This window comes from Syngnathus leptorhynchus, chromosome 1, assembly GCF_054491065.1.
Source record: "Syngnathus leptorhynchus isolate UIUO chromosome 1, UIUO_Slep, whole genome shotgun sequence".
Classification (NCBI taxonomy): domain Eukaryota; kingdom Metazoa; phylum Chordata; class Actinopteri; order Syngnathiformes; family Syngnathidae; genus Syngnathus; species Syngnathus leptorhynchus.
This window is the reverse complement of record NC_141195.1, coordinates 21282793-21294618: the sequence shown is the minus strand read 5'-3', so window position 1 is coordinate 21294618 and position 11826 is coordinate 21282793. Positions and strand designations below refer to the sequence as shown.

Sequence of the window (11826 nt, the reverse complement as noted above, 5' to 3'; positions counted from 1 at the left end):
AGAGGACATACATTGACCCGCGTCTTTGCTCTCCCCCGCGTCACGCCGATCTGCGCTGACCAGGACGCCGGCATCGCGTCACCAGCGGCTCCGCGTAGGCGCGCCGCGCTCGTCTATCGAACTACCGCGCCGCGTGACGCTGGACGGCGGGTCCGGTCGTTGTCCCCCGCACCTTGACAGGCAGAGAGGTGTGTCGCCCCTGGAAGCTGGATGAATTATCGGAGAGTTGTGAATAAGTGCGAGAAGAAAACTGAGGCTCCGGATCCGCCTCGTCGCGAGAAGAAAGGACTCAGCCACAGTTGTGGACGACCATGGAGGGGACGTCCCTATGTGTGGCGATTATTATTTTAATCATGCAATGTAAGTGGGCCACTGAAAGTATTCTTTTTTTCCTCACAACTATTTCGATCTGCGCTTGGTGTGTTCTGTCCAAAAAAAAAAAAAAAAAAAAAAAATTGCACACGAGAAATGTTTGATTCCACAGGCTAGTCACATTCTGCGCTCAAGTTGTGGAGGCTGCAGCCAAGGGCAGCTTTCCTTCAACTTACACTTTGGCACCCCGAGTGCGTGGGTAGTTTGGCGGTGGTGGATGCCCCACCTGCCTTGTTGGAGGAGGTCAGTGGCTTCAAGCTGATATTGGAAGATAAACGTGTGGCGTCTGGCTGCGTGCGTGTTAGAGGACAAAACATGAGCATGTCAACAAGAAATCTGACACACAAGCGTGAGGGAAGTGGCAATGTGGCATTGACATGGATGTGATGAGACAGTGCTATGAGTGATGCACATTTTTTTTTAAGGTCCTTATTTTGCCACCTGTCAGGGTCAGGAGTTCAGGGGTGGGAGTGAATGAGTATTCGTGTGTTTGCAACCCGGCAGAACTCACTCATCATCTCGCTCTCTGTTGAGAGTCCACTCACGCTGACGCAGGTTGCATTGTAGCTGGAGTCAAGCAGGAAGTGTTAGGTGGGTCTTTATAGCAACCCCCCCCCCCCCCACACACACGCACACACATACTGTGCCAGCTGTTGCTCACTTGGTTACAGAGGGGCTTTGTTCAAGGCACGCTCTCCTGTCCCTGTTTCCCCCCTGACCTCCGTGCACTGTTTGTTATCTTTATCACACAGCCAGGCAGGACGTTTCCTGTGGATCCACCTCCTCCCTCCGTTTCCACATGTTCCCTGCTCATTTGAATAAGTGCCTTAATTATTACTGTGCCATGCTTTTGACCCCGCCACAGTACTGGCAACACCCTGGCCCGTCTCTAACACTCCGGTAATGAGGCTAAAGCTGTGTGCCAAGCAGCGAGCGTGCCATCTTTCTATTTTTTGCTCAGGCAGGCAGGGAGGTTGTCCCTCAGCGAGTCGGAGCTGTCGCAGTGCTCGGTTGATGCCTTCAAAGGCACAACGGGCCTATCGGCCCACGGGCGTCTTACCTGGTGCCCACTAGAGTGCCGTTTGTTCTGAAGTGAGGAAGAACTTCGAGAAAGGAAAACTCTTCAGAAAACCCAAATTCCAGGCTCTGGGTTGTTTACATCAAAGCTAGCCGTGTTGGTTTTCTAATAAAGGATTACCATGTTAGCAATTACACTGGTGACTGAAGCCTGACGCATCCGCAGGACTGCATGGCTCGGCGGCCCAAAAAAAAAATGACATCATTTCCGCAACTCACGTACCTTCCGAGATTTCTTCCACGCGGAAACTCCCGTGCGGATATCCGAAAAAGCGAGAACTGTTGTAACTATTGTATCGACTATACTTTGCCGCAAGCCGCGCAGACTACGAAAGGCTACGAAAGTGTTGCGGGCCGCGCGGAACACACAAGTGTCAAGCATAAGCCAAGCTTAAGGAGGCAATGTGTTCGTTGTCCGCCTCAACACCATTGTGGCTAATTGAGGCCATCGAAGCTGACAGCGTTTGTCGGAGTGCAAAGCAAGTGAGACCTCTCACGCAGGCACAAACGCTTTGCTCATTTTCTTGCTTGCGTGCGTGCGACACGGTCGGGCATGTTGTCAGCTCGGCCGCCGGTGCTCAAAGAGACGCTCTTCAAGGTGGCAGAGGACCGTGCCTCGCTTTGTGACATGAGATTCTCCCATTCATTGTCCCCTTGTCTGAGTGGATCTCCCTCGCCTTCAATCCCGCTTTTTATTCATGCTCCTCCAGTTCCCCACCCCTCCTTAAATCGTGTCATCTCTTCTCAGGGCCAATCGGCTATTCTTTGTCATTCATTCCCGTCCCCGTTTAATCTCATTGTATCACCCTCCCGCCTCGATTGTTCCTTCGGTGAGACAATGCTTCTCCGAGGCCATCGGGGTGCGTGAGTCGTGGCTACAATCCTAATCCTTTAACACTTCCGCGAGTAGACACGTTGCACGGTGAGGGGAGGGGGGGAGAGGAAGTCACTGAGAGCAGTTTTAATTCGCTTAATTGAAAGTTTGACAAGCGAGGGTGGCGCAAATCGAGTCCAACGGCAAAGCGTCCAAGCCCACGCATCCGACTGCATTTGGAGTGCGTGTTATTACGTGCACGCAATACTAAAAGGAAAACAAAGCCAATCCAACATGGCTGCCTTGCTGTTGCTTTGCATGCATACTTACTTCCCTTTGTGGATGCGGACTTTCCAATCACAGCGAAACTTGGTAAATGCCGAACAATGGGCCTGTGCACGGGAAGTAGCTCAGGAAATTGAGACATGTCAAAATTAGAACAGGGGAGAGTTTTCTGCATGAGTCATGTCGAGAACCAATGAGATCCAAGGTTGTGTAAAAAATGGACAAGTCTTTCAGCACTTTTTTAGAAGCCTTAATGCGAAGCAAGTTCTCTTGAGGCTCATCTCATATTTATGTACTTTCAAAAAAAAAAACCACATGGCTCATCCTTAATTTGCTGACCTACGGGACAGCAGCTTTCATGCAGCAGCACTTTAATGTCTTCTTCTAACCAGCTTCCCCTTCAGGTGACCTTCACCCATATTCAACCTGTGAAATTGACCATAATCGGACTTAATCAATCATCACGCAGGAGAGCCTGCAGCTGCTTCCTTCCCATCCCTATTTGGATGAGCGGTATCAGTGATACGCAAGTGGCGGAGAAAGCAAACATCTTCAGGGCCAATGTCATGCTAACAGCTTCCTTTGAACAAGTTAATCTGGACAAGATGCTGCAGTGAGCTTTGCGAGGTGTTGGGCGCCCTTATCCTAACCTGCGCTTAAGTAGACATATGGCCGGCGGCTGCTCCTTAACCCAGCCGGATTAAAGTGGACAAGGGAATACAGTAATCCCGCCTTCACATCTCTCTAAAGCAACACTGGCCGACAGCGGCATTAAGTATTCTCCTCGTGCAGTTGCCGAGCAAGGTGGCGCACATTACCCAATTCACCTTGCCCCCTAATGGATGACGAGCAATATTGCATTGTGCAGACACTCTCTGTTTGTCTCCTTGTTAACTCTCCTTGTTCTTCTCTCTGACACCTCCAGGTTGCCCCTCCCTTCCTGTTACCGTATCAACCAACAAACAAAAGGTGGAGGTGCACGAGTTCTCAGGTGAGGCTGCCCATCTCTAGCCCCTCTCGTCTTGATGCTTCCTTGACAGGATACAGCTTTAAATAGATTTTTTTTTTTTTTTTTTACTGTGACTGGTGCCATAAATATCTCATCACCTGCCTATTTCAGATGCGGTGCTGTCCTGCATGTTCCGCACAGAGCGGGATCAGAACCCACGAATTGAGTGGAAGAAGAAGGGCAAAGATGTTTCTTTTGTATACTTTGACGGACACTTTCGAGGTGAGAATGCACCCGTTGCTTTTTACGGCTCGGTGGTAAATTAATATTTGCTTTAATCAGCTTGGTGACCCTGCTGGGAGGAGTTCACTACCCTGGTAATGGAAGTGATGTTTCAAGCCCTGTCCGAGTTCTCACCTGTGCCGAGGCATGCGTGTCCTACCCTTGCTCCATCCTCATTAAGGATAGAAAAGCAGATTTAAGGAGGGGGGGTGGTGTGGGGGAGCGCGACAATAATAAATCATGGCCATCACCTGGCATAATTCTAATGCAGTTAATCTGAGAGAGAGTTATGCTTCTTCCATTGTCCATTAATTTTAGCCTCTGGTTTCATCTCACATGTTAATCCACTGATTTAAGGAGTCAAAGTTGCTTGTCATTTATTCTTCTCCAGTAACACCAGTGGTGGGCAAAGTATGGCTCGTGGGCTCTATATTCATTCATCTGGCCCACAGAATATGTTTATGTATAAATAAATAAATAAATAAATAAATAAATAAATAAATAAATAGACAAATAAATAAATGGATAGACAAATAAATAACTAAATAAATGATAGATAACTAAATAAATGATAGATAGATAGATAGATAGATAGATAGATAGATAGATAGATAGATAGATAGATAGATAGATAGATAGATAGATAGATAGATAGATAGATAGATAGATAGATAGATAGATAGATAGATAGATAGATAGATAGATAGATAGATAGATAGATAGATAGATAGATAGATAGATAGATAGATAGATAGATAGATAGATAGATAGATAGACAGACAGACAGGCAGGCAGGCAGGCAGGCAGACAGACAGACAGACAGACAGACAGACAGATGTAGATATATTCCATGTGGCCCATGAGCACAAGGGTTTGCCCACTCCACTGTACATGTACTGTAACTCTAACTCTACGTGTACTCAGGTCCATTCGAGGGACGGGCGAGCATCGAGGGTGCCACAGTGACGTTGCGCAGGGTGACCCAGGACGATGCCGGCGAGTACCGTTGTGAGATCAGCGCTCCTTTTGATTCTGTGAATTTGGGCGAGACCAACATCACACTCAAAGTCTTAGGTATGAAGCATTTAAAAGTTAGCATTGAAATGTGGATGGGAATGGCTCGTACATTGTGCTCACGCCACTTCCCCCAGTGCCCCCCAACACCCCGACCTGTACAATCCCAAGTTCAGCCGTGACGGGCTCTGCTGTGCAGCTGCACTGTAAAGACCTCCAGAGCATCCCGCCCGCTACGTATGCCTGGTACAAGGACAATCAGCTGATGATCGCCCCTCGCCACGCCAATGCCACCTATCTTATCAACACACACACTGGAGTGCTGGTGCGTGAGAACATTTGATTGTGTCCTTGGAAATATAACAACTACTATTGAACACCATAATAGATAACCATTGTTGTTTGATAGCAGGACCACAGTGATGCTCTAGGACACGTCAGATGTTCATTTATCAGTCTTCAGTCTTCTCTCTGTCTGGTGTGCAGGAGTTCAAAGCTGTAGCTAAAGAGGACAGCGGCCGGTACAGCTGCCGGGCTTCCAACGGGGTGGGAAAGCCCACCAAGTGTGAGGGCAGGCACATGACGATAGGTGTGTGTGTATGTGTGTGTGTCTAGCTGTGTGTTTGCACCCACACCTTTCAACACAGGACAAAATCAGAAGGGCAGTGGAGAGGAAAAGCCCGCTAACATTGTTGGCCATGCTTCTAAAATATTAAAAAGCGCTCACCTTTATCAACTAGCTAGTCGTGTGAAACACTGAATAGAATGAGGTCCAATTTTATGCAACAGACTCAACCATGTTTCAACTTTAAAAACTGAAAATTGTTTGTGTTTTCCTCCCAGAGGATGTCAACATCACAACGGTGGTGGTGGCAGTGGTTGTGGTCTGTCTGGCGTTGCTGGTCTGCGGATGCGGGGGCTTCCTGATGCACCGCAACGGCTTCTTCACCCGTGAGTTTGTCCCGTTTAGTGCCGTCATTTATTCCAGCCTCTCTTTTTGCTCGTTCGGCCGGTGCACTTATTATTTGGGGAGGGGGCGGCTTTTTTTCTTCTGGATAATAAGTGATGTTCACTCTTGTTTTCCATTCCACGATTGTGTCGGATCATCCGCCAGCAGGACACAGAGGAAGGTAAGAGCTCTGTGATTGCATTAACATTGACGTGAGCAAATACGGCCTACGATCATAAACAGAGGATTGAAGGGAAGTAAGGGTGGGGTGGGGGGGGGGGGGGGTGACTTTAGCTTGTTGTCGCACTTAGACGCGCGTCTGCGTGCTGAGTCAGGCCTGAGTAGAGTGACAGCTGTGCCTGTGCGTGTGTCTATATGTGTGTATTTATGAGCCGCTTGCTTTCTGCTGGCCCAATGGCGCAGACAGATGTAAATATCTGCAATTCGTCTCGTGAAACCGTCAAAACTTTTGCTCGGCAGACAAGCTGACCCGAGAGCAACGAACGGCACGACTTCATCGCGCAATAATTAGCGACTCTTTATCAGCAAAAAAAAAAAGATCGAAGATCATTGCAGCCTTTTTATCTGATTGGACTTGAAATGGATTATTTAAGACGTTGCTATCACAACACACAATGAAAGGATGCTCTTATACAGTAAAAGCTTGGCTGACCATAGAAGCAGAAATGCACGCCCTGGTGTGACTGGCCCATCTCGCTTGACTTTATTCGATTAGTCGCTTGTTACTGCCCAGCATTTGACGGAGAGAGGCAGCGCTGATGCGAGAGCTCTTTGTCTTGGTTAGAGTCTGATGCTTACCCCACTGAGCTAACTGGAGCTGTCAGTGTCAACTTCCTATTTATAGACCGACTTCTTCACAAAGACTCCGAGACAATGCAACATAATTTCCGATGCACAATTGAACAGGGCAGAGAAGCGGCTCGATTATGGCGTTTTGACTTTTCAAATGAATGCTGAGTGGAATGAATTCATCATTAGCCCACATCATAAAGGATGTTTTTAAACAAAACAAAGTCCCCTCACACAGCAATGTTTTGAGAAACAAAGACAGACAATGCTAGTAGCTCTAAACTAGAGCCTTGGGTAACACCAAAGCAAGATTTGGAAAAAAAAAAAAAAAGAGACAGTCCAACTAAAAAGCATTCATAGGTTGGATTGCTGCATGTGAATGGCTCATCACTCGACCACTTCACCTTTGCATCCCCATTGGCGCTGCCGCATCATGAGTGGCTGCATGGGCTGCACGTGCGGCTAATGATCTCAAATCCATAAACGCATGGTGTGCGGTGCCAGTCCCAAATCAGGCCCTCAAATCATCACCCTGAACCCAACAGGTCATTTTGGATCTCCGAGTGTCACGGTGCCGCTCACATCAGCAGCCAAAACCTGAACAGAACTGAGGACACGTGAGTGTAACGCTGAGGGGCGTGATCGAAATTGAAACCGATAGATATGCATTAATGTGCAGGACAAGTTATGAGTTAGGATAAGGCAGACTGATATCAAGGTTCTTCTCTTGTTAAATGCTCCAAAGTAATCGTAATCATCACTTTATCTTTCAGGTCCAATGTGAACTATATCCCTCCACCACAAGAAGTAAGTTTTTTTTTCTTGATATAAAAAAAAAAGAGAGAAAAAATATGGAATCACTTAATTCTGAGGAAACAATTATGGAAATAAAGTTTCCCCTCCAAACGTAACATTTAGTTAGACTTTAGTTTTGTGTCATGTCTGTGTTCTGCTTTTCTCTCACCTACCAATTTAAAGAACTGAATGAACATCGTCTGAGACATTATTTTTTGCCAGGGGATTTAAACACTGTTTTTTTTTTTTTTTTGTTTGTTTTTTTGATGACCAGTTCATGGTCCACTCCACCTGCTGCTCGAAGACAGCTGGATTAAGCTCCAGCATGCCCGCGACTTTACTCGGCAGGAAAATACAATCCATTGTTTTACAGTATATGTCTCTCTTAACACACCTTACACTAGAGTATGATATTATTTCACCAACATGAATGTGTTTTCTGAATTTAATCAAAGAAAAGCTCCAATCCGTCCTCATTATAGAGATTTGTGGATTCCATTTTATTCACTTCAAAGGAGACCAGAAAACATTTTCGAAACAGTAACTCCAGAGCTAAACGAGTTTTATTTATGCCGTTAATGTAGTGAGGAGAATAAAAAAAATAAGATAAAACAACTCATAGCAGGTCCCATTATTTAACAGCATGCACGCACAAACGGACAAATAAATGTCGGAGCTATTGTTCTGTTTCAAATCCTCTTTTCTGTCTGTGTCAGCCGCAGGATTTCAAACACACGCAGTCATTCATGCTCTGAGAAGCTGGCCTTCCTCTTGACAAGACATCAATTACCCTGTTGATAAGGTGCCAACATTGAATTCATTCTCAGCCTTGCAGACTCCGAATGGGCTTTTCATCTTCCAATTATATGCTCTTTTTTTAATAGTAACTATTGTTTTGGTGGGGCGCTGATGGGCCAATTTGACATTTGCAGGGCTTTACTCTTGCTTTGTTGTGTGCATGGCCTGTTCGGTTCCGCCTAATGTGGACTTCCAGTACGTACATATAATGTACTTTTGATGTCGCTCTGCTACCCCCTGGTGGCCAATATTAGAACTGGACCTCCCCCCCCCATCGTCCTCCCGAGATTCGGTTTCTACCAATCGTTTTAACTGCCTATGTTTTCGTTTACCAAAGACTGGCTTCCCTTGAGGAATTCTGTTGCAACATTCTTCTGAAGATAATACTCTACTGCAATGTCAATCTTTTGAAACAAACAAAAAAATATAGACCATTTACCTCAGTATTGCTCCGCACGCCATTCTGTAACATTAGGCCTCATGTCTACCGTGTTAATAGTTACAACACATAAAAAATAAAAATAAAACAGCCCAGGAAAATAAGTCACTCCAGTCATTCATAAAGACCAATCCCATTCCATCCTGATGTGCCTGCATGGTCTTTTAATATACAGTATATACAATATATATACCTTGTGCCTTTTTTATTTGTCTTTATCAATGGATAATTTTTTGTAAGAAAAAACTTGCCTTACTTTTCTGTCTTTATATTTTTTTGTGCCACTGTTAATCAAAAGCTGTGTCTGTTTTTGGACAGTGTGAATGGATTGTTGTTTTATTTGAATGTTGTTACAGTAATAAAAAAAAAAAAGGTTTTCTATTTAAATTGTGTTTTTTAACACTGTGAGCGACAAACTGTGTAATCCTGTTTGTTTATTAGGATCCCAACACAGGATGATAAAGAATACATTAAAATGCTGACTAGCTTCATGCACCACAGATTAAGTTAAAGCCTACATTCCACTGAAAAATGTCATTATCCCTTTTATTTTAATTATTTTGTGGATCACACTTTCCACAGATCACAGCAACCTTTTGTTTGGTGCGTCTCCAGGGCTTGACATTAAAGCTGCACAGAAAGGTAACAGGTCAGATGGAAATGTGCCCCATGTGACACAAGTCTGAGCTGCAATTATTCATCCTGGAGAGGACAAAATGCATTTCAGTTCTTTACCCTAAAGTGATGTCATTTCAGAACGATTCAATGTGACAGCAGACGCTCAACTAGGTCAGTTGACATTTGGCTTGCTCGCAGTTATCAGCGAGTTTCCACAAATAGTATTTACAACAAGCTATTACTTTATTCCGTAATCTATAAAAATATTCAGATAAAGATATAGTGGGTTTAATTCAATTATTTTCCAGTTTAAGAGCAGCAGGTCCCACTGATTAAGTACAGGAAGGGAAAGACATTTTAGCCTATTAACAAATGAAGTTTCAGTTCTATTGTAATAAAATTATCGGTGTATTCTTAAATAATTCGATATGACACTGTATAATTTGTCCATGCATACGATATTTGGAGAGAGATGTAGCAATGCATTATTACCACACATTTAATACAGTTTGTGTCATTACAAACAACTCCATGAAAACTGACAGATTCAATCATCTTAGATCATTTTATTATTAAATATAATACACTGCTGATTTACAAGATGAATAGCATTCACTTGGCCACTTGATCAAGCTTGGGGTCTATGGGGGAAAACAAGCAGAAAAAAAACATTAGTGCAAAGTAGACAAGGAGGATGGACCTGTATGACAAAAGAAATGTGGTACGAAGAGGAAAAGGATGGAGCACTGAAGTGCATAGATAAAATGCTTCCAAAACCACTTGAAGCCACTTAAAAAAAAAAAAAAAGTCTAAAGATATCTTGCTTGAATTGCATCACAACTCTTGAGTATTTTTGGATGGAGCTAAATCAGAGCACAAACAAAGAATGGTTGAAAACATCATTGAAAAAAAAACTGTCATAATATTAATTCTATCATTAGCATAAGACAAAGTGTGTTCCCTGAGAGGAGGTTCATGTCATGGTCAAAGGACAAGAGTGAAAACAGAGAGAGGCAAAATTTCACCTTGGAATTTGAAGTCAGGGAACTTAGTGAGGTCTCCTCCACCATATAGCCTCTCCAGTTTGGAAACCTCTTCACCCATGATCTTTTGATAAGCAGGTCCTCCATCCACAATTCCACCAGCAGCCCTGGAGGAGCCACAGCATCAAAAGTTGGAAAGAGATGAGCAGAGAATAATAAGGGGAATGAAATTTCTTGAATACAAAATTTGAGATCGGGCTACAACTACTTCAATCGGTAGCTTCCATCAATCCATTTAAGCGTGACTTATGAATTACGCTGCAAGGTTCAAGTGACACAATTAAGATATATTTGTGAAAAATTGGGAAAAAACGTGGAATTGTGCACTTAGACTTGCAGCGTAACATCATTTGAAAAGCAGGTTGTCTTTCGCCTATCAATGACTAACTTGCTCTTGGTGTTGTAGTCACGAATCTTGTCCAGGAACAGTTTTTGCACGGGGTCCAGCTCTTTGGCCCGGTTCATCACAACAGCGGAGAGGCCAATGTTCCTGCGCAGGGTCTGACTGACAGCAGAACGCAGCAGGGAGGACAGCTGGAGCAAGCCATGGAGCGCCATCTGAAGGCAGCGTTACGAAGCACAAAACCTCAATTGGTGATAGATATTAATTCCAATATTTATACATGAATCCAGGAGCTGGGTTCAAACTACGCTCAATTTTTAAGAGCACAGGTTCAATCACGGAGGAGCAAACGGAATGCATTTGCAAAGCATTAGAATGTACAGTAATGTACATAACATAGACAACAATGCACAATCCTAATCCAGGGAATAAAAACTACGGTATCATGTTGGTCCATCAGCGTCAAGACTGGTTACCGTCACAGTTTATTCTTTAAATTTACAATAATAGCCATTCGACAATACAAGGTCGTTTGAGTGTGGCTAAAGGCTAGTTAGCTTTAGCTTGGCTTAAACTCACGCATTTCAATGATTTTTTTTGCGAGTCACACTAAAGCCGGGCTTTCTAAAAACATAAAAACTCCGATTGACCTCATATCCAGCACTAGGAGTCACGTTAAACATTTAATGCCATTAATGAACAAAAACACTCACCTTGGATTTGACACTAGCGATCCAGCAGGCGAAATGTGGAAGACCGCGCGCGGTGGATTGTGGGACACTGCTAGTGGGCTGGACCCGTTTATTCAGCTTTCAAATAATACGTGCACATAGCACAGTTACAGTTATTGTGGAAATTATAGCTAGACATACAAAATAATAAAAAAATAACATATATATATATATATATATATATATATATATATATATATATATATATATATATATATATATATATATGTATATATATATATACCTATATTATTATTAGATACATTTTCTTTTCTTATTTTCTTATATATATATATATATATATATATATATATATATATATATATATATATATATATATATATATATATATATATATATATATATATTTATTTATTATGTATATGTATTATATATATATATATATATATATATATATATATATATATATATATATATATATATATATATATATATATATATGTCATCATACCTTACTGTCAAAAATACACTCCCCACTTAACTAGA

The 11826-nt window shown here is 43.2% G+C and overlaps 2 protein-coding genes across 4 annotated transcripts; one reads left to right on the top strand and one right to left on the bottom strand.

Moving 5' to 3' along the window:
• jam2a (junctional adhesion molecule 2a) lies at window positions 1-8932 on the top strand. Of its 3 annotated transcripts, XM_085913962.1 has the most exons (11): window positions 1-360; window positions 3474-3539; window positions 3669-3779; window positions 4704-4853; window positions 4931-5118; window positions 5280-5382; window positions 5637-5744; window positions 5908-5923; window positions 7098-7169; window positions 7326-7359; window positions 8064-8932. In XM_085913962.1, the coding sequence occupies exons 1-11, from the start codon at window positions 312-314 to the stop codon at window positions 8100-8102; spliced, it is 936 nt and encodes a 311-aa protein (XP_085770088.1). In that variant the 5' UTR covers window positions 1-311; the 3' UTR covers window positions 8103-8932. The 3 variants fall into 3 exon arrangements, with proteins under 3 accessions (XP_085770088.1, XP_085770080.1, XP_085770070.1); XM_085913954.1 differs by lacking the exon at window positions 7098-7169 and having other exon boundaries at window positions 5911-5923; XM_085913944.1 differs by lacking the exon at window positions 7098-7169.
• Window positions 8933-9744: 812 nt separating this feature from the next.
• atp5pf (ATP synthase peripheral stalk subunit F6) lies at window positions 9745-11389 on the bottom strand. The gene is made up of 4 exons (XM_085915430.1): window positions 11302-11389; window positions 10634-10803; window positions 10228-10352; window positions 9745-9843 (listed from the first exon to the last, which is right to left on the bottom strand). Exons 2-4 carry the CDS (start codon window positions 10801-10803, stop codon window positions 9815-9817), a joined length of 324 nt encoding a protein of 107 aa, XP_085771556.1. The 5' UTR covers window positions 11302-11389; the 3' UTR covers window positions 9745-9814.
• Between the last annotated feature and the right edge of the window lie 437 nt (window positions 11390-11826).